Here is a 23498-nt window from a genome sequence, read left to right as displayed (position 1 = left end):
CTGTCTGCTCAGAAGCCCATGTATGTTATTTTTAATCTTCAATACTATGATATTTTAAAAATTTTTATCATTTCCATTTGATTATTTTATAGTTTCTATCTCTGTGGAAAGTCCCTGTTTGTTCATAAATTTTCTCCAGCTTTGTACCACATCCTTTAACATATTAATCATATTTGTTTTAAAGCCCCTATTACAGTCTAATCTCTGGGACTTTTCTGCTTCTGATTCTGTTGACTGTTTCAGCTCTTAACAATGGGTCTTATTATTTTTTTTTCCTTGATCTTGTTATATGCCTTATAAATATTTATTGAGTGCTGGATATTATGTTTAAAAGAATAATAGAGACTGAGGTTAGTAGTATTTATGCCCAGAAATGTGCACGCCCTTTTTGTTTTGTTTTGTTTTGTCAGCATGGGGGTTTTGAACCTATCTGATCAATAGTCGAGCTGGGCTTTTGTGTTTTGGTATATTGCTAGTTAATGTCAACAAGCCACAGACGTCACATTTCCAGAGGCTTCTACCACTTTGTGCTTAGTGTAGGATTTTGAGTACTGGTGGGTTTTTTCAGTGTTCTTGTTTCACTCTCAGCTTTCAGCAAGCCCTGCATACCTGTGCCACAAGGGAGTCTCTCTGTGCTCTTGCTTGACTCTCAGAGGTAGATTGCTGTTGTCTTTTACTTTAGGCAAGGCTTTGGTTGGGGAAGTGGGGGGATGAACATTTCATTCTCCTGTTGCAACCTCAATATTAGATAGGCCCTTTACCCCTGAGTGTCAGAGTGGGTGTTATTAATGTTCCTGCCCCTTTCCCCACCCCTCCCCGCCAGCCTCATATCAAGAAAAGGAGCAATGGTCCTGCTCCTCTTGCAACAGCAGACCTTTGCTTTGTATCAGTGTAAGATCCCGGGCCCAAGCTGGCTTTTAGCCTTGCCCCCGGTAGCAGATGGCTGTTTTTTCTGTTTCTCTTTCAGTGACAGCTGACCTTTGCTAGTCATCAGAGGGCGGGCAGATGCCTATCCTTCTTTCAGTAGCAGCTGGGCTTTTCCTTTGGCAAGGGGTATGAGGGTTTCTTCTTAGATGCTTAAAAATTATCTTTAATATTTTCAATATATCATATTTTAATGTTGTCTTTTTAGAAGATTAGTTCCTGATGAGCAGAGGCTTGATCTTAGATTTTTAGAAAAGGATGACTACTATTTGGTTATTATTATAATATGCCAATGTGTTTGTTCTTTTCCAGCTTAGGTTTGATTTCCGACTCTTTTCACATGTTTTTCGATAGCACTGCCATTTTGGCTGGATTGGCAGCATCTGTTATTTCAAAATGGAGAGATAATGATGCTTTCTCTTACGGGTAAGACTTTTTAAAAACATTTTTATTGAAGTATAAGAAATACAGAAAATAATACATAAAACTCAGGCTCAATGAATTTTCACAATTGAATACACTTGTCTAACTTGAACCCTTGAAAACCCCTCATGCCTCCTTCTAGTTCTTTACACTCACCTTCCCGCTTTCCTAACTCCATAGGTTAGTTTTGCCTGTTTTTGGACAATATATAATTGGAATCTACAATGTGTACTTTTTTTTTTTTTGCATCTGAGTTCTTTTGCATCTTGATTTTACCAAAAATTTTCAGGTGAGATTGTTACTAGATAGGGAAATTTCTCAACTCTTAATCTATTTTTTTTTTTTTTTTTTGAAGAAAGAGGAAAAAGAAAGTTTCAGTATATGAAAATGGTCATGTTTCTTTATTTTTCTTTTTTGGTTGATATTTTGTTTACTTATTGTCTTCAGCTCTGCTTTTGTGTAAAATACTTCTCCTACTTTTGCTGAATATGCACAATTAACTAAATATTTGGAAAGTGTTTTTATGCGGAAGGGGCTGGTCTCACTTCTGAGCCTAGTAACCTTAGAGGCAGAGTTTGCTTTTTGCCATCTCTGATTGGGGGCAGGAATGGAATTTCCATTATTTGGTTTACTCTGCCTGAGTGTTTTCTCTTTTTTTGAGCTTATAGACTATTTTACAATGTGATTATATTTATGTGTAAATAAGTAGCGCTCAGAACTAATATCCTCTTTCGCTTTCTCTCTCCCACTCACTTTCTCGTTCCTGCTCCCGCTCTCTCACCTGCTTACTTATTGACTCTTGCCCTGTCTTTTCCCCTCCCCCTCCCTTCCCCTTGTGAGTGCTGTCTTGCACTCCCTCCTTTCTTTGCTGTCTTTCCTGTTTTCACTCCATCTCTCATTCGTCTCCCCATCCTCATACTCATTCTCTCCCTTTTACTTCTAAACTCCCTTCTCTCCTTTCCCGTTCTTTCTTTCTAGTTACTTGGGTCTGTGCTCATGGTCTTTTTTCCCCCCTCTCCCTTCTACTCTCCATTCTCTCTTTCTCCCTCCCTCACATCTTTTCTCTTATTCTTTGCTTTCTCCTACTCTCTCCCTCTATGCTGTAGCACTGTATCCCTAAGACTCTTTCTCATCCCATCTTCCCCACCCCTTAACCTCTTCAGCTGCAGTTGTTTTTTTTTTTTTTTTTCTCTCCCTTTCCCAGGCTCTCTTTCTTTCTTTCTCTGATTCTCCTTCCCTGTGCACTTTCTTTCCTGTGCAGTTCCTCTCATTCTCTCTCTCTTCCGTTCACATCCACCCTCTTACATGCACTGTCTCTTGTGCCCCTGGTTCTCTCTTCTACTGGTGCTCCCCCACTACTTCCTCTTTCTTTCTAGCTTTGCTTTTGTTCTTGAGTAATTACACACTCTCTGCTTCTTGCACGTGCTCTTGTTCTCTTCAGATGTTTATCGAGGGCCCAATATGATTCGAATACTTTGCTACTTGTAATGATATAAAAATGAATAAGATATGACATCTGCCTCGGAGGAACTTGTGGTCTGATGGGGAAACAGCTCTGTAAAAATCCTGTGATAACTATACATTGTGTGACAAGTGCTAAAAGAGAGATATGTGAAATTCTGTGACAGGACTTGCTGATTTGGGGTATAACCCAAGTGATACGATTACTTGTAACATTATAAAAAGTGAGACAAAAAATACTATTATGTTATTTTTATAGAGCAAGAGATCCTATTTATTTATAAATCCAAACAGCTCAAAAGCTCAGGAAAGAACCTATTCCATGGCACTGTATAATCAAAAGACTCTTAAGTATATTTTGAATTACTAAAGGTTGTATGTGAAGTTATAATTTTGTGTTGGAAAATTAGTACTTCATACATATTTTACATAAAAAAATCTAATTAGAGTATCTTATTAAGCAGTCTTCCTGGATAAACAGTAACTAACTATAAGAATTCTCCTCAATTCCTTAATTCTCAGGGTATCTATTGTTTTCTATTTAGAATGCATAATCTCCTGGTATAAGACAGTTTTTAGAAATAGCTTTGAATACCTTCAGTACCATAGCAGGTTTTACTGATTCAACTTTAACTAAAATATACAAGAGTAATATTCTTGACATTTTTTAATTTGTTTATCCTGTCTTCTCCTTATTTGCTTTTTTTTCTTTTGAGAAGGGAAAAATTAGGGGAAAAAAGCTTATGTAACATTTGAAACTATTAGTAATTGCTATAGTAGTAAGTAGCAGCAGTAAATGTAGGTGCCAGTATAACAAAATGACACTGAGTAGGCTAAGCCAGTGATGAATCCCCAAACCCCTAATTCAGTATATTCAGAATAGCAGGCTGACTGCAATAGTAGAAACCATAGGCAGAATCTGAAAGGCAGCAAAGACTTTTCAGTATTATTTTATGTAAAGTCATCTCTGTGTCTTGTCACACTCCTAATTTTGAAATAGCAAAGCTAGAATAAAAGTAATACATATCTGATAGGTAGATAGATGCATATGTGCATGCTTATATACATATGTACATATATTTGTATCTTTTTCGCCCTGGCTAAAGAATCCAGATACCATCATACTAAATAGGCAATAGCACATCCATGGATCATATGTTTTAATTCCAAGACTCAGTCTGTTCAGGTAAACACAGTGTGTTTGGAAAAGCAAGTGTGTCTAGATTTCACAAGTTTTTCATTTTAATCCTGCAGTCAAGTTTAGCAAATATATTAAACCTAATTAAAATCACTTTAGCCTTTGATCTTGAAATCTAATGGAACTCAAGGACAAAAGGCTTTCCATCAAGCATTAGCTATGGGATTAGAAGGGTGGGTTAAAAGAAAGTGTTTTTTATTTCTTGGGCAGTAACACTGTTGATATATTAGATAAATTCCTAAGTGTGGATTGTGGAAAGCAGGCAGTGAATTCTTTGAATTTAATGAAAAAAAAGTGTTTGCTTTGACAAATAAGATATTAATTTAATTCACTTATATGTATTAGAAGGTAGACATATGCAGTATTTCTGAGTGTAGAAATATACACTATGTTGGAATGTACTTAACAGACAAGCTTCAACATAACCATATGGAGTATATTTTAAAGAGTGTTTTCTCTTTAAAAATATTTTTTGCAGTGAAAATAGTATTATCTAGAAATTAACATAGAAAGCTAGGAAGTCTAGCTTTTTGATGCTCCTGTCACACTGTTCAAGAACCAGAGTGATTAACTGCTGTTAGCACCCTTTGAATAATGTCTGAACATGTAAAACTGCCAAGTTCAAGTTGTTTTAATGACTTTAACTAAGCCAAATATACCTCATGGAAAAATAAAATCTTTCCCCAATGCTTCACACAGGTAGGAAGCAGAAAGCTTCAGAAGTCCATGGAGAAAAAGAGAGGTATTTTAAAAATAGTTTAATTAGAATTATGTGAAGCTAGAATTGGTTCTAAAAATAGGTAATTGAAAAGTTTTTGTTAAATTTTTTAATCTTAGAAGAAGAGTGATAGAAATATAAATCTCAAGTTGTCTCTGGGATAATTCAGAAATAATTATATTTTGCTTCAGTCAAAGCTCCCCTTGCCAAAGATTTGAAAGCTGAAAGGTACAAAGCAGAAAGCATAAGGAGTTCTTAGAAAAGAAGGAATTAACAAGTTATAAAAACCCCTTTTCCAAGCTCTCTTCTTCTACTTTTTATCTTTGTATCCTTCCTTCTTTGCCCACTTATCTGGTCCTGTTCTTCCTTCTCCAGTGGCAGCTTGAGATTTACATTTCTGTGAAAGGTCTCTCTAAACCTACTTACTCTAAAAAGGTCTTTTGTAGAAATCTATATATTTTATGGCATTCTGCTGTTAAATATAACTCATAATAATTAAATTTATTTTCTCAATTTTATGATATATGTACAATAAAACATACTATAAACACTGGGACTTTGTTGGCTGCTTATAACCATATAGTATGGTTTAGGACCTCTGAATATATGTGAATTTGTGATTTGATTTTTAAGAAATAACTTAATTCAGTTGTTTACTTTGCTCTTCTTTAGGTATGTTAGAGCGGAAGTTCTGGCTGGTTTTGTCAACGGCCTGTTTTTGATCTTCACTGCTTTTTTTATTTTCTCAGAAGGAGTTGAGGTATAGTAGATAATAATTAGAGTCAGTAAATTATGTTTCTATAATGAAAATGTTTACTAACTAAAGATACTTGTAATAGAGCTATTTTTCGCATTATCATTATTTATTGAGGCCAGTCTTGGATTAGATAAAATATTATGTGTGTACAGGAGGAACTTATAAAGTAATTGAAAAAATTATATGTGAAACTACTTCAAATTGAAAACAAATAATAGTGCTTTACAAGCTGTGAATGAAGTGTTGACACTTAATGAAAAGTAAACACACAATCCCTGTAGTGAGGTCTGTTGGAAGAGTTCTTAAGATAGAATGTGAGGATTTTGCCAATGAATCTTGAATGTTTTGTATATTAAAACAAGTAAAGAGAAAATTTAAAGATTAATCAACTTAAAATTAATGACAGTATTTTAAGATTCTGAAGAAGGATGGTTTTAGTCCAGATGTTCATGCTTTTTTTTTTTTTAATTTTTTTTTTTATTTTTTTTTCATGCTTTTAAATGTATTTATTTAAGAATAGTAACTGTTACGTTTTCTGCAGTATGTGAGCAATGGTTTTATTTTTATTAACTGTTTTGGCAGATAATTTTGGAGTGATTTTAATTCTGAAAATAACTAAAAATTTTTTTAAGTTTACCAGTTGATCAGTCAGAAATTATATCAATGCAATTTGTTTGTATTCTGTATTTTCTAGAGAGCATTAGCCCCTCCAGATGTACACCATGAGAGGCTGCTTCTTGTTTCAATTCTTGGGTTTGCGGTAAACCTAGTAGGAATATTTGTTTTCAAGCATGGAGGTCATGGACATTCTCATGGCTCTGGTATGATGGTTAGAACCCTTTGTTTCTTCATTTCTGGTTTCTGTCATAATTAGTCACTTTTGAAAATTGATAATTTTTAAAGTTTAACTTACTATACTGACTTTTAATAAAGAAAGTAATATGTTAATAGACCCATATTAATGTCTTCCTGAACAATCCTTCCCACTTCTCCATGTCCCTCCCTCTTAGTGGCTTCTCAGAGTCGTACATGTTATCAGCTTGGTGTGGATACTTCCAGACCTCTGGAGCTCATCTGTTTAGTATGATATCATTTATATAAAACAAACAAATATCAAAACCACAGTACAAATCTAGTTACTAAAAAGTTACAGTGTATGGGGGTATGAAATTTATCATACAATCTGTCTTTGAGATCCTTCCACCTGGTATCCATCATTGTACCTTCTCTTGTTAACAGAAACACAAAACTCCATGGTGTGGGTTACCATGGTTTATTTAACCAGTCTTCTATGGATTTAAGTCGTTTCTTGTTTTTCACACTTCCATATGAAGCATATCCTTGTGAACACATGCAAGTGTTTTTCCAAAGCTGTGCTATCCTGTACAGTAGTCATTAGTTACACGTGACTATTTAAGTTTAAATTATGGTTAATTAAATTTAATAAAATTAAGAATTCAGTTCCTCAGTTATACTAATGACATTTCAAGTGCTCTGTAGCCACATAGGGCTACCATTTGGACAGCAAATATAGAAGATTTCCATCATCACAGAAAGTTCTTTGAATTGCAGTCTGCTGGAATATGAGTAGAATTGCTGGAACACAGGATATCTAGTTTTTAGTTTCAATAGATGTTAGCAGTTTGCCCTCCAAATGACTCATTCCCATTTACCCCAGCAAAAAATGCAAGTACTAGTATTTTCTCGCCCATGTCAAAACTTAATATTATGGGTTTAAAACAATTTTGGTTATATTTTGATAAAAATGGTATCATTTTATTTGGTATTTCTTTGCCTAGTAGTGTGGTTGAATATCTTTCTGTATGTTTTTAGGCCATTCAGATTTTTTCCTTTTCTGGAAACCCTTACAAGCATTTTTTTAAGAACCCCTTACAAGCATTTTTAACATATTTTGTATACTAATTCTTTGTTTTATGTGTTGCAAATATCTTTTCCCAGTCTATGGCTTGTCTATTTAAGCTTTTATATAGGGGTTTTTAATTTGGATATAGTCTAGTTTTTCTGTCGTATATTTTGTGGTATGTTTTCTGCTTTGTTTAAGGAGTTTTCTGTCCCTGGGTCATAAACATATTCTCTTATTATTTAATACTGTGAAAATTTTGGTTTTATGGTTTTTTCCCATCTGCTCTGGTCCTTCATCTGTGTGTAATTTATTTTTGTGATGGGGTGAGTTAGGACTATTTTTTCTCAGTGTGAATGAATAAGCAGTTTTCTAAGCACCATTTATTAATCTGCTTTTTACATCACTGATATAAAAGGACACTTTTACCCTATATTAAATTGCTTTATGTATCAGATCTGGCCTGTTTATTTTTGGCCACCCTAGTATCACACTGGAATAATTGCTGTAAACTTTATGTTTTAATATCTGGTAGGGTTAATCCCATCTCTCTCGCTCTCTCTCTTTTTTTTCCTCCGAAGTTGTTTGGGCCTGTCTTGCTCATTTGGTATTTTTCATCAGCTAGTCAAGTTTTATGAAAAATCTTTTTGGGATTTGATTGGGAATGCATTGTCTTTATGTTTAATTGAGGAGAATTAACATCTTATATTTTGAGTCCTTTATTAAATTGTCTTAGGCACTTTAATAAAGATCTTTATATTTTTCATTTGATTCATTTTTAGGTATTTGAAAAGTTTTTCTCACTATTAAGAATGAATACTATTATTCCTGCTTGTCTTAATTACATAGCCAGGACCTCTAGAACAATGTTCATTAGAAATACTTACAGCTTATATCATTGTGTCAACCTGGATAATCACCTGGGTAGCTTTTAAAGAAATGTTGATGCCCAGGTTTAATCCCAGAATATTTACATCAGAATCTCCGGAGGAAGAGACCCAAACATCAGCATGTGTTGAAGCTCTCCAGTCAACTTTAGTGTGCAGTAAAGGTTCAGAACCATTGCTTTAATAAAAGGATGCTACTAAAGTTTTACCATTGGGTCTGATGTTTGTGGTCTGTTTCTGATAAAAAAGGTTTATCAAATTAAGGATATTTCTTTTTTTTCTGCATCTACTGAAGTAATCATTTTTTTTTCCTGCTTTAGTTAATTTAAAATTAGTAATTACATTGATAGATTTTCTCATGAGGAACCGTCCTTAAATTTGGGGGTTAAAATTTAGGTCTGCGATCCATTTTGTGTCAATTTTGTGCATGGTGTGAGGTCTGGGTCCAATGTCATTTTCTTGTATATAAATGTCTGCTTTTCTCAACAGAATTTGCTAAAAAGATTGCTTTTCTTCATTGAATTGTCTTGGCATCCTTGTCAACAATCAATTGAGAGTTTACTTCTGGGCTCTCAATTCTATTTCATGGATCTATATGTCTGTCCTTAGGGCTAGAACCACACAGTCTTTTTTTTTTTTTTTAAATTTTTATTTATTTATTTATTTATTTATTTTTTTAATTTATGGCTGTGTTGGGTCTTCATTTCTGTGCGAGGGCTTTCTCTAGTTGTGGCAAGTGGGGGCCACTCTTCATCGCTGTGCGCGGGCCTCTCACTATCGCGGCCTCTCTTGCTGCGGAGCACAGGCTCCAGACGCGCAGGCTCAGTAATTGTGGCTCACGGGCCCAGCTGCTCCGCGGCATGTGGGATCCTCCCAGACCAGGGCTCGAACCCGTGTCCCCTGCATTGGCAGGCAGATTCTCAACCACTGCTCCACCAGGGAAGCCCCCACACAGTCTTGATTAAGGTAGCTTTGGGTACGTTTTGAAATTGGAACATGTGAATTGTCCAACTTTATTCTTTTTTAAGGTTGTTTTGGTTACTCTGGGTCTCTTCTTGCATTTCCATATAAATTTTAGGATCAGTTTGTCAATTTCTGCCCAAAAAAAGGCAGCTAGGGTTTTGATAGGAATTGTACTGAATCTGTAGGTCAATTTGGGAATTATTGTCATCTTAACAATGTTAAGTCTCCTGATCCATGAGCATGGGATGCCTTTCCATTTATTTGTAGCTTCTTTAGTTTCTTGCAACAATGTTTTGTAGTTGTTAGGGTACAAGTCTCACACTTCTTTTGTTAACTTTACTTGTAGGGCTTCTTTTTTTTTGGCTGCCGTTATCAGTGGGATTGTTTTCTTTGGATTGCAAAATGGGATAAGGGATACAGCTCATTTTTGTATATTGATATTGTGTCCTGCCACATTGCTGAAATAGCTCATTATTCTAATAGGTTTTTGGTGGATTCTTTAGAATTTTCTAAATACAAGCATACTTATTTTATTGAGCTTTGCAGATTATGCGTTTTTTACAAATTGAAGGTTTGTGGCAACCTTGCATCAAACCTATCAGCACTATTTTTCCAACAGCATTTGCTCACTTCATGTCTCTGTGTCTCATTTTGGTAATTCTTCCAATATATCAAACTTTTTCATTATTATTATGTTTGTTATGATGATCTGTGATCAGTGATCTTTGATGTTACTACTGTGACTTGCTGAAGGCCCAGATGAATGCCAATCTGAATGCCTTTTTTTTTAACTTGTCTAAATGCCCTGGCCAGATCCTACAGTGTTAAATAGAAGTAGTGAGAATGGGCATTCTTTTCTTTTTCCTGATTTTAGGGTGAAAGCATTCAACCTTTCTTTATTAAATATGATTTTAGCTGTGTTAGCTATGGGTTTTTCAGAAATGCCCTTTAGATTGAGGAAGTTTTCTTTTTATTCCTAGTTTACTGGGCGTTTTCATCATGAAAGGGTATTGGATTTTATTAGTGATTTTTTTCTTCATTTTTGAAGATGATCAGTTGGGTTTTACCCTTTATTCTGTTAATATGGTATATTACGTTGCTTGATTTTCAGATATTAAAGCAACTTTGCCTTCTTAGGATAAATCCCATTTGGCCGTGGTTTATAATCCTTTTGACATATTGCTAGATTTGGTTTGCTAGCATTTTGTTGAGGACTTTCGTGTTTATATTCTTAAGGGATATCTGTCTGTAGTTTTCTTTTGATATCTTTGGCTGGTGTTGGTATCAGGGTAATACTGGCCTTATATAATGAGTTGGGAAATGTTCCTTTCTCTTCTGTTATTTGGAGGGCATAGTTGGGAGAGAGTTTGTGAAGTACCGGTACTTTTTAAATGTTTGGCAGAATTCACTTGTGAATCCTGGGCTTTTCTTTGTTGGCAGTTCTAAAATTATTAATTCAGTTTTTTTGCTTGTTATAGGTCTATTATGATTTCTGTTTCCTACTGAGTCAGTTTCAGCAGTTTGAATTTGTCCATTTCATCTAAATGACTTATTCTGTTTATAGATACGTATTTAAAAGTGTGCCTTTTTTTTTCTCATAAGATCAGCGGTGAGTTTAGCAATTTTTGCCTTCTCTCATTTTTTTTCTTGGTCAGTCTAGTTATTTTTCCCTTTGGTTTTATTGGTTTTTCTCCATTGATTTTCTTGTCTTCATTTCATTTTATTTCTGCTGTAATATTTATTATGCACTTTCTTCTCCTTGCTTTTGGGTTTAATTTTTTTCTTCTTTTTCTAATTTTTTTAAGGTGGAAGATTAGATTATTGATTTGATTTTTTTTTTTTTTTTTTTTTTAGCACAGGCATAATAACTAAAAAATTTTTTCTAAGCATTGCTATAATGTAAGTTTGGGTATGTCATGTTTTCATTTTTGTTCATCTCAAAGTATTTTTAAATTTCCCTTCTGATTTCTTCTTTGATCCATTAGTTATTCAGGGGTGTGTTTTTTGATTTTTTTCATATTCGTGAATTTCCCTAATTTTCTTCTGTTGTTGATTTCTGATTTAATTTCATTGTGATCAGATGACATACTTATTATTATTTCAAATTTTAGAAGTTTTATTGAGTCTTGTTTTATGACCTAGCACTTGGTCTCTCCTGGAGACTCTTCCATGTGCATGTGAGAAGAATATGCATTCTGCTGTTGTTAGGTGGGGTGTTCTGTAGCTGTCTGTTAGGTCTGATTTGTTCATAGTTGTTCAATCTTCCGTTTCCTTGTTGATCTTCTGCCTAGTTATCTATCCATTATTGAAAGTAGGGTATTGAAGTCTTCAACTATTATTGTTGTTTATTTTCCCAGTTAATTTTTTTAGTTTTTGCTTTATGTATTTTGAGGTATGTTGTTCAGTTCATATATTTCTATAATCGTGGGATATCTTCCTGAGGGGTTGAACTTGTTATATAAGATGTTCTTTTTCACTCACAATAATTTCTGGCTTATTGTATTATGATAGCCATTATGGCACGCGCGTGCCGTAATGCGTGGTATTGGTATACTTTTCTTTCTGTCCTTTTACTTGCAACTTATTTGTGTCTTTGAATCTAGAATTTGCTGACAGAATACAGCTGGATCATTTTTGTTTTTAATCCATTCTGACAACCTCTGCCTTTTGATTGGGGTTTTTAAAAAATTTACATTTCATGTAATTACTACTAAGGTAGGATTTATATCTGCCATTTTAATATTTGTTGTCTGTATCTTTTGTCCTTTTTGTTACTCTGTTCCTCGATTCTTGTCTTTTAAATTAAATAGATATTTTTTAGTGTACTTTTTTAATTCTCTTGTTTCTTTTACTGTATATTTTTTAGTTATTTTCTTAACTGTTGCCCTGGGGATTACAAGTATCATCTTAACTTAAAACATATTAATAGTAACAATAATTCAGATTAATAGTAATTTAATAATACACAAAAACTTTGCTCTGATATACCTCGATTCCCACCTCTCTTCTTTGTACTATTATTGTCAGATGAATTACATGTTTTATGTTATAAGCCCATCGATACAGTTTTATAATTATTCCTTTATGCAACTGTCTTTTATTGGGCTGGCCAAAAAGTCTATTTGGGTTTTTCTGTAAGATGTTATGGACAAACCTGAACGAACTTTTTGGCCAACCCAATAAAATATATAGGAGAAGAAACAAGTTACAAATAAAAAGTATGTTTATCCTCTCTTTCATAATTACCTTTACTGGTGTCCTTTATTTTTTTGCGTGGATTTGAGTTACTGTTTAAGTGTCCTTTCATTTCATTTGTAGGGAATACTTTTGTTTATGTGGAAATGTCTAATTTTTCCTTTATGTTTAAAGGAGACTTTAGTTGAATTTAGAATTCTTGGTTGAGTCTTTTTTTATTTTAGTTTTGTCATCCTGTTGTCTTTTGGCCTCCATGATTTTGTGGTGAAGTCAGCATTTCGTCTTGTTCAAGTTCCCTTGTACGTGATAAGTCATTTTTATCTTGCTATTCAATTTTCAGGATTTCTTTTTGATGTTCATCCACTTGACTACGATGTCTTTAGATATGGCTCTATTTGAGTTTATTCTACTTGGAGTTTCCTGAGCTTCTTGAATGTGTAGATAATATTTTTCATCAAATTCGGGGAGTTTCCAGCCATTATTTCTTCAGATACTTTTTCTATCTCTTTTTCTTCCTCTTCTGTCTTTGGGACTTCCTTTATGCTTAATTTGGTACACTTTGATGTTTTCACAGGTCTCTAAGGTTCATTTTTCTTGATTTTCTTTCCCTGCTTTTCAGAGTGGATAATCTCTATTGATCCATCTTCAAGTTTGCTGTTGTTGCAGCCCAGATCTGAGCTTGAGCCCTTCTAAAGTGGATATTTTATTTTAGTTATTATTTTTTTTAACTCCAGGGTTTCTGTTTGGTTTTCTTTTCTTTTCTTTCTTTTAAAATTTATTTTATTTATTTACTTTTGGCCGTGTTGGGTCTTCGTTGCTGCACGCGGGCTTTCTCTAGTTGTGGCGAGCAGGGGCTACTCTTCATTGCGGTGCGTGGGCTTCTTATGGTGGTGGCTTCTCTTGTTGCGAAGTACGGGCTCTAGGCATGCAGGCTTCAATAGTTGTGGCACGTGGGCTTAGTTGCTCCGCGGCATGGGGGATCTTCCTGGACCAGGGCTCGAACCTGTGTCCCTGCATCAGCTGGTGGATTCTTAACCACTGCACCACCAGGGAAGTTCTCTGTTTGGTTTTCTAATAGATAGATAATTTCTGTCTCTTTGTTAATTTTCTCTACTTGATGAGTCATCATTATTATACTTTCATCCTTTAGACATGGTTTCCTTTAGTTCTTTGACCATATTTATAAGAGCTGATCTAAAGTTTTTGTTTCTTAAGTTCGAAATCTGAGTCCCCTTCAGGAATATTTTCTGTTGGCTGGTTTTTCTCCTGTATATGTGGCATACTTTCCTCTTTTTTTCCATGTCTTACAATTTTTTTGTTGAAAACTGGACCTTTTATATTAAAATGACACTGATACCAGATTACTTCACCCTCTCAGAGTTTGTTGTTGCTGATATTATTGTAGTTTTTTTTTCTGTTGTATGACTTCCTTGGATTAATTCATTTCCTGCAGTGTGTGGCCATTGAATTCTCAAAGCTGAACTCTGAGTCTGATAGTTACCACATTAAGAATAGAGATTTTTTTCAGGGAACTGCAAGTTTGGACAAAATATTGACTGTGCTCTGGACATGGTGCTTTTAACAGTGCTTCAGAAGAAATCAGATCTCTCCATTGTCTGCACAGCTGCTGGCTTTTGGCTATTCTCAGCTGAGCTGAGGCAGGAAGTGGAATGGCATAGCCCCAAGTTAAAACATCAAGACCCTGCCATCTTACTGAGGTTTGGTAGTTTCTTGGGTAGATGATTTTCAGTTCCTTTTGTGGTTTTGGTTAATTGTCAGAGTTCTGAAATTTTTTAGTTTGTTCCACATATTTTTGTTGTTTTAGGAGAGCTAGTGTGCCCACATCCTCTGTCCAACATTCTGGAAGTTGATTTCCCCATTATTCATGATTTTTCATGTAATGCAGTGCTGAATTTGATTTTCTGGTATTTAGGATTTTTGTAAATATAAGTGATAGTTTTGAATTAGGTAACATCCAGTCTTTTTCTATGCTTTGGAATAGTTTGTAGAAGATGTTTCTATGATGGTTTAGTAGTTTTTAGGTCTGCTATGGAGAAATGATTCCCCACTATTTTGTGCTTTTTTTCCCCTAAGGATTCTACCTGCTTTAATTTTACTGATCCTTTTACCAAATGCCGCCGCTTCCCTGCCTCCGCCTTAATGTGACCATATGCATGCATTGTTTTATCTTTGTTAGTATATATAATAGTACTTGGCAAAGTTTTGGCCAAGATTTTTGTCTGTATTGTTCACTGCTTTATCCCCGGTGCCTAGGATGATGCTGTAACATAATGTGTTCCAAATAAGTACTTCTTGAATGAATGAACAACATTGTCTAATCTCTTTAAATATTTCTGTGTACTTCTCACTTATTTTCATCTCCAGTAAAGTCTACCACTTCCTTCCATGCTTTTATTTCCTTCCTGTACTTTATACTAGAAACTCAGTATTGTTTTAATGAATCTGTAGCACTTTCTACAAGTAAATGTTTATTGAATCGAATCTGGTTTTAGACCTAATTCTTTTCACTAATGTCAGTATTATTGTAACCATTAAATAATATATTTTTACATAACTTTTGTTCTAACACTCTTTGTTTTTAGGCCATGGGCACAGTCATTCCCTCTTTAACGGTGCTCTGGATCAGGCACATGGCCATGGAGATCATTGCCATAGTCATGAATTGAAACATGGTGCTGCACATAGCCATGATCACGCTCATGGACATGGACACTTTCATTCTCATGGTGAGTGCAGCCTAAATACTTTCAAGTGGACAGCTTTTTAAATAAACAGAAATTGCGTAGATTAATTTTTGTAGTTGAAATAATCTGTTAAAAATATTGCAATCAAGTTCCTTTCTAATGAGTCAGACTGAATGGTTTCCTGGACTAGTTTATTTTTAGTATATAATGAAATTAACTTGGCATAGGTAGTGGATGTAGCTTTTTTCAGTGAGTTTATCATAATAAAATGCCACTATTTTAAATGAGTGTCAGTGAATGAGGAACTATTGCATTTTAGCAAATGATTTTTTTGAAGTATAATGAGGCCTTTTGTGCCATATATAGGCTTATAAAAATAGGACAGGAGTTTTCAATTTTTCACATTTTTCTTGTAATTTTGATAGCTATCACCTGATATTTACCTCCATGTTTCCTTAGAAATCTTTATATGCTAACTTATGTAGTATTGGGTACGAAGTTATAAGGTATTTATCAACTTAATTAACATTGTATTTTAAAATTATATTTAAATAGTTTATTCACGAAATTTTAGAATATAGATTAATAGATAGAAGCTGCTTAGGTGATACCGTTTGATTAATCTTTAAATAAATTATATGCTTAAAAATTGTCTGTACTTGGCACACAGACCAAATCCTAAAGCTTTCAATTTGGAAATATGAAATGGCCCTTATAGATTGAATGCTAAGCCCCTAATTTTTTCAGTCTCTAACATTTGCTTTATTTTTGTAACTATTACACTGGTATGCTTTAAAACCTGCTTTTCTAAGTTTTTTGCTCACATGCATCCCAAAATAATTTTGAAAAACTGTATATTGCTCACATTTTTAAGATGATTTCTAAAAAAATTTGTTTGTTTAAATAATTGCAAAGAATGTAATTTCTGATACCTTATAGATTATATTTAGAATGAAACTTCCATATTACTCTATTGAATATAGTCAGTCAGTGGACTCTAAATACCTTAGTGATTTGAGACCCACTGTCACCCATTCAAAAATGCATAAACAGTTATAAATTTTATAGCATCCTGTTTCTCCTCGAATTCTTATTTCTATTCCACTTCCTTTCTAGAATTTTATAAAATGGAGTATATTTAAGTCCTTAGTTGACCATCTGTTATATTTCTTTGCAACAAAATATGTATATAAATTAAAATATTTTATTTCTTAGGAACATAAGACAACATTTAAACATTTCTTTTGGATGGAGTTATTGTAGCTTTTACTAATATAAAGTCAATAGAAATAATTCTGTTTTGATTTTTGATATGTATATAAACAAAAAAGCAACATTTTATTTGAAATACATATCTTTCTTTTTTTTTTTATTTGGCTCTGTTGGGTCTTCGTTGCTGCACACGGGCTTTCTCTAGTTGTGGCAAGCGGGGGCTACTCTTCGTTGTGGTGCACAGACTTCTCATTGCGGTGGCTTCTCTTGTTGTGGAGCACGGGCTCTCGGCACATGGGCTTCAGTAGTTGTGGCACGCGGGCTTAGTAGTTGTGGCTTGCGGGCTCTACAGCGCAGGCTCAGTAGTTGTGGCACGCGGGCTTAGTTGCTCTGTGGCATATGGGATCTTCCCAGACCAGGGCTCGAACCCATGTCCCCTGCATTGGCAGGCAGATTCTTAACCACTGCACCACCAGGGAAGTCCCTGAAATGCATATCTTAATGATATGACTGGAAGTCTTTTTTTCTCAATTAGTTTATGGATAACTAACGCTTATTAGCATAAAGCAGGTTTGGCATCAATTCTGTTCCTATTTTCCATCCTTATAATGTAAGTATCAATACTAAGAAACTTTAAATATAAGGAATTCTGTTATAGCAGTTTCAGTTCCACTTATATGTGGAATCTAAAATATGACAGAAATGAACTTATTTACAAAACAGAAACAGACTCACAGACATAGAAAACAGACTTATGGTTACCAAAGGGGAAAGGGGGTGGGGGAGGGATAAATTAGGAGTTTGGGATTAGCAGATACAAACTACTATATATAAAATAGATAAACAATAAAGTCCTACTGTATAGCACAGGAAACTGTGTTCAATATCTTATAATAAACCATAATGGAAAAGGAAAAAAAAAAGACTGTCTTTATCTCGACCAACTATGTATAGACAGAAATCTCATGCTCTGATCAGGAGCTGGATTTTTAGAAGAGTTACACTTTTCACTATCAGGATTTTCAAGGTAGCTCCATCTTTCTCCCCACGCAGCAGTGCCATATTAAGACAGAAGTCATTGTGTAGCCTTATGCTTTTATACTTCTTCTGGCATTGTTACAGTGTTCCATCAAAGATGTAGTAACAAGGGTGTGTCCACTGTTTGGTGCTGTGGGCCAAGAGCCATGACTCTGTTAGTCATGATCAGAAAGCTCCTCAGTCCACCTGATGATCCCATAACAAATATTGCTGATCTTTTACATTGTTTACCTGTATTTTCTGCTTTGATGTTAAAGCTGATTAGTAATCTTCCAAGTATTTAAGTATAAAAATTGCAGTATTTTTTTCATTTCATCATTATAAAAGCAATATGAAAAAGTATTTTTATCTCTTCTGTATGAAAAGCTTGCCGCATTCATCTAGAAGCTATTGGGAAACTGTTTGCCATAGTCCAGTTTTCCTGGATGCTGTCCTGGCTTCATTTCTTGGTCTTCTTATAATATCAAGCAGTAGTTTTCTTTTTTCTGGATTTTCCAATTGTAAAATTGGCGCAGCAGGCTCTGTAAGGTATGTTATGAATATTAGAAGATTCACAATGTTTTTAATTTACTGGGTTTTTTTACCAGATTGCTTAATATAATAATTTCCTAAATACTCTGTACTGTTGATGCAATTTGAAATTTCCTATGTCTATCTTCATTTAATTACCATATTAAATTTAAAAAATAATTTTGTAGGTCTGATGTGGCTATATAGTCATGCATCCTTCATGATACATTTGAATGAAAAGTACTCTGAATTGCAAAAATTGAATCAGGAATGAAGACATGTTTTAAAATAATTTAACTTAACTCTCTACAGATGGCCCCTCCTTAAAAGAAACAACAGGACCCAGTAGACAGATTTTACAAGGTATGACAAGCAATTTGTATATTTCTCAGTTTTATGAAACTGGTTTCGTAGTTTTGAGCTATCTGAAGTTTTCCTTTAAGAAAAATGTATAACACAGTATTTGTGTTTAAAATGTTAGCCTTCCTAGTCGATTTTTTAATATATACTATTAGGTATATTAGCAGATGTTCTTTTAACTGTCACTAGGCTGTTTTCTCAGATTTAATAAGAAGATTAAAATATTCCGAAACTATACTGCTTAAATCTAAATAAATACTCATGCCAGTGACTCTAGTAACACCATAATATTTAGTAATAAATATATTAGTAATAAATAATAGTATGTTTGCCTTTGTAGAATTATTAAATAATTTTTCCAAGAATAATATTCAACATGTATTTATGTTGTGGAAAAATTTAATGGTAAAAATGTAGTGCATCCAAACTCAAAAAATGTACAGAGCTAAGAGTGAATCCTAATGTAAACTATGAACTTGGGTCATAATGATGTGTCAGTTGTAACAAATATACTACTCTGGTGGGGGAGGTTGACAATGAGGGAGGCTATGCCTGAGCTGGAACAGTGGGCGTAAGGGAAATCTCTATCTTCCACTTAGTTTTGCTGTGAACCTAAAACTGCTCTCAAAAGTAAAGTCTGTTATATTTTTTAAAAATGTAATGCAAAGGGAGATCTTTCTCATATCCATAGGCATCAAATGATGACACCTAAAGAGGAGCTTACATATTATGTAAAATTATATATTACAGAATTTTACAAGCTAGAGAAAATCAGTCTTGTCTATGAAATATGGTAGTTTCTTTTTTGGGATGTGAACCAATCTTTGGCTCTGGATTTCCATATAAACTTCACTGTCACAGTTCCTAATTTGCAGCTCCCCATTTTCCTGCCTTTATTAACTTTTGACTGCAGTCTGACTTTCTCACTAGCTTGTGATCCAACTTCAACTGTACTTATTTTCTCCTCTTTTCTTTGATATAGTTCTTGCTTTTTATTTTTTCACTGTGAATATGTTCCTCCATACTGAAGAGCTTATTTCAGGAGGCTTAAATGTGTCTTGTAGTCACTAGTTTTCCATTTGTGAAATACACAGAATTGTTTTAGGACAGCATTTGCTGAAATAGCTTGTAATCATGCATATGTAATGCATCTGTATCCAATGCTACAAATTTAGCCTTGATAATAAGAATTTAGTTTTAGTCTTGGAAATCATCACAAGTTGAGGGAAGGGAGGTCAGATTTGCCTTCCTAATTATGTTTTATACAAGCTGTTCTGAAAATTAGCTTATATTTTCAGAGTATCCATTAATTTATGGTGGCTGAAGCAGCCCAGTAGAAAGCTGAAAGTTAGGATAACTGCCAGGTACTAAAACTTTTTCATATAGATACTCACACATGAAGAACTGACTTTACTGAATTTTTCAGTTATTTGCTGCATTTTCAATATGACCCCTGGCTTTCTTGGGCAGTTAAAATATCAGTATCCTACCAAGTGTTTTAAGGGTTTTAACTTTTATATAAGTTAAACATGTTACTTTAGATTTCTTTCTGTAGTGATTTTCTTCTTCAAACAGTTACTGGAAAGTAAGAAGGGCTTAGTTAGTTAATGACACTTGCTAGTAAAGCCAGTTTTCAGGTCAGCAAATGAGATGTAGCCAGGGACTTGCCAATCAAAGGAAAATCAAGAACAAAGGATTCTTTTCTTTTTCCTCTCAGTGTTTAGAGCTGTTTTCAATTCTGGTCCTACCAAAACATTGATTAAAGAATGTATAAAAATTTAAGATCACATATCACTTAAGAGTTTTGAAGGTTAGGGACCCTCAATCCACTTCCATGTGTATCTTCCTCCAGTTTTAATTTTAAAACTTAAAGTGGTCCCAACGTTTATTAACCTATTTAATTCTTTGTTATTTGAAACACCATAGAGAAATAGAATATTTTTTTAATAAGTGTGCTTCTAACATATTTTTTATTACAGAAAAAAGAGCTGTTAACTTTTTGAAGAGTTGTTGTAAAGGTCAATACTCTGTACAAATGAAAAAGCATATTAGGTACTGAGGAATCAATTACATTTGGTATTAATACATGATATAAAATTCCACATTAGCAGATTGATTGAAGCATATTTTCGTAGAGTGTGTTAAGATTCAATTCAAGTGTATTAAGATTCGATTAACAACTTAATAGTCCATTTTTAAATTATTAGAAAGTGTTTTCAAGTTTAAATAAATCTGTTTTATACCTAAAACATAATTGGGTTACCTTTAATTGCTTATTGAATAATAATAAAGAAAAATAAGTATTTCTAAAGTAGACACATGGTTTCACACATTAGATATTTCTTTTCAGATAGAGTAGTTGATGCTGTTGAAGAATGTTCTACTTCTAGCAACATGTGGTTGAGGTTTAAGATACAGTGTTTTGCTATACAGTAAATTTTACCTCTTACAGATCTAAATGTTGAATAATTTGTCTTACTTAAAATTTTTTTATATAATGTATACTAAACTTAATTTTTGACATTTTTTTAATGGTTTTCCACTCAAGTGTCAATTATTAAATGTTAATATATCTAGGTTCTTGGGCAGTTAGAGTATCAGTATCCTACTAATGTAATATTTAATTATTAAAAGTTCAAAATATATTTACATCCACTTTAAAATATTCAAATCTCTACTTTCTTTCATATCAGGTTTGAGTTTAGTGTGTAACTTTAGGTAACAATACCTTCAGGATAATTACTTTACTAGGATTAGCAGTATGGTCCATAGGAAATTCTAGTCTCAAATGGTAATAATTTTAATTACCAGAAGAGGGCTCTGTGTGTACATGTATTTGTAGTTATAAACAATGTTTTCTTGACTGATTCTTTCAGCCTAATGCAGTTTTCTTCTAACAAATTATTAATTAACTTCTGGACTCTTAACCAGAGATGAATGTGCACAAAAAATTTTTTAAATCAGTTATTTCTCTAATTCTTCATTTATATTATAGCAAAATACTAAGAATCATTAAGAGCAAGCATAACTTATGAGTCAAATATCTTAACCCCTGCTGTTTTTTAAAAGGAAAGATTATTTCAATTCCCAAAGATACTATCAGTATTACTTCTTTACTAAACAGTGAATCTGCATTCTTACTGATTTTCAAATTGGTATTTAGTTTTATATATATAATAACAAGAATATAGTTTTAAGAAATATTTGCATTTTCAGTTGATCAGAAAATGTTATTTTGATTTTCATTATGCTTTATTTCTAGGTGTATTTTTACACATTCTAGCAGATACACTTGGGAGTATCGGTGTAATTGTCTCTGCCATCATGATGCAGAATTTTGGTCTAATGATAGCAGATCCTATTTGTTCAATCCTTATAGCCATGCTCATAGTTTTAAGGTAAGTGTTGGTACGTTACTTTCAGGTATTAAAATGAGAGGTGATATATATACTACTTAAATTACAGATCTAAATTATTATTATGTTGGGGGTTTTTTGGTCTTTAACAAATTCCTACATAGATTATTTCTCTTTTCATCTTACTATTTTTTTCTGTGTTTACCTAAGGTTTGATATTTCTTTTTGGTATTTAGTAATTGATCTTCTGTAAATCAAATCAGTAGTAATTTTCTTAAATCCAACACTATATCTGTAGAGTAGAACATTGGAAATATAAAATGAATTAATGTTAGAATATTATTCCTTTGACATCTGTATTTTGCACTATCAAATGCAAAAGAATATTAAAATCTCTTCTAGAACTATTTTTAATTTATAAAGTTATATTATCATTGCAGAAGTCTTACAAAATTGCTTACTGAAGTACATTTATGTCCTTCTCCCTATCTAGATTATAAATTCTTGAGGAAGGATCTGTCTTTTAGCTCTTTGGCTCTCTGTTGCCTGTCATAGTACCAATGTGTATGTAAAAGTGTGTGTGAGTGTGTATAAATTCTCAATAAATATTTTCTGAATTAGTGTATGGTTACTATCTTTTAAATTCGTGTCAATTTATTATTATTTTAATTTTTATCAGAATAATGGAATATTATGTGCCTTTATTTCACAATCTTGAATTATTTATATAGATATGTCTTGATTGAACTGTTTTTGTCTAATTTATCCATACGATTTTACTGTTAGTAAAGCTATCTTTGTAACGATAAGAAAGACCTATTAGAGGGCAGACTGTGATGATATTTATAGCTTGTAGTTGAATAGAATAGACTTTAAAAATTACAATGAAATTATAATCTTATAAATTAGTCATAAACGTAGGTTTTTAAGTTTTTGCTTAAAAAATAGGATACAGTATACATTTTAAACATGCAGATTATTTTAAAATATTCTTTAAATTATTTGTACTAGGAAGCATCTCTGCTATGTAAAAATCTTTTATAAAACTTGGAATCTCTTTGCTTCATCTTTGGAAATCTTATATACTTCCTTGAAAATTCAGCTTGGATTCACATATTCTATGAAACTTAATTCCTGATAGATTTGGTAACTTACATCTGTACCTCTTTATTTGCATGTTCACTTTATTTTGTGTTATAATTTGTGGTTGCTTCTAATACTTCTTAGAGTAGGATCTTAATCTTTATTTTCCTTTGTCTCCACTCTTATTATCCTAATTCTATCATTTGTTGCTTGGAAGAGACTGACCTTTCTGTCTCTCTCTAATTTCTTTTCCACATTGTGGCCAAAGTGATCTTTCTTTAATGAAGATTATGGTACATGGAAAAATAACCTTGCTTTAAATCCTGCCATGGCTTTCTTGCCCTCAGGCTGAAGTCTGAACTCCTTAGTAGGCCTTCACATTGGTACCCATTTATCTCTTCAGTCTTTCTCTCACCCTGTCTCAATTTCTATTCCGCTCTCCAGCCACAGTAAATAACTCTCAGTTCCCTGAAAACATGTTATGAGCTTTCTGGATTCTGAGCTTTGCTCGTGTTTCCTCTCTCCAAAATAAAATACTCTTACACTGAGTGCCCTTCTCCTTTCCCTTTCATCCCCACAAGTGCATAGATCACAATTCTCATCCTTGAGATTAGATTTCAGTTTAAGTGGCACTTCCTTGAGGAAGCGTTTCCTGATCGTCTACCTCCCAGGAGGGGTTAAGTATACCTATAACACCGCCTGCTGCTCCTCTTGTGGCATTTACTAACTATATTGAAATAGCCTGTCTTATTGTCTTCCTTAAGCTCCATGAGGGCAAACTGTTTTTTCATTGTTGTAAAGTCAGCACCTAACTCTGCCAGGCAAAAGTTGGTGCATTTTCGATTTG

At 33.5% G+C, this 23498-nt stretch overlaps 2 protein-coding genes across 4 annotated transcripts in view; one reads left to right on the top strand and one right to left on the bottom strand.

The window, feature by feature from the left end:
* Window positions 1-23498, top strand: part of SLC30A7 (solute carrier family 30 member 7) — an 81935-nt gene that overhangs the window by 13746 nt on the left and 44691 nt on the right. For all 3 annotated transcript variants that reach the window (XR_014261291.1, XM_082452613.1, XM_082452612.1), the window contains exons 3-8: window positions 1237-1350; window positions 5397-5484; window positions 6176-6302; window positions 14991-15134; window positions 18165-18215; window positions 21475-21610. Coding sequence is in view for 2 of the 3 variants with exons in the window: in XM_082452612.1 (XP_082308738.1) it covers window positions 1237-1350; window positions 5397-5484; window positions 6176-6302; window positions 14991-15134; window positions 18165-18215; window positions 21475-21610 (660 nt within the window). In the remaining variant the exon portion in view is untranslated. The remainder of the gene's footprint in view (window positions 1-1236; window positions 1351-5396; window positions 5485-6175; window positions 6303-14990; window positions 15135-18164; window positions 18216-21474; window positions 21611-23498) is intronic.
* LOC309656428 (uncharacterized protein) overlaps window positions 1-23498 on the bottom strand; it is a 467714-nt gene that overhangs the window by 421000 nt on the left and 23216 nt on the right. The gene's annotated exons all lie outside the window — the stretch shown is intronic.

The sequence above is a fragment of the Balaenoptera physalus genome, assembly GCF_965194825.1.
Source record: "Balaenoptera physalus genome assembly, chromosome: 1".
Classification (NCBI taxonomy): Eukaryota; Metazoa; Chordata; class Mammalia; order Artiodactyla; family Balaenopteridae; genus Balaenoptera; species Balaenoptera physalus.
The sequence above is the reverse complement of the archived record's forward strand: the minus strand, read 5'-3'. Positions and strand labels throughout refer to the sequence as shown.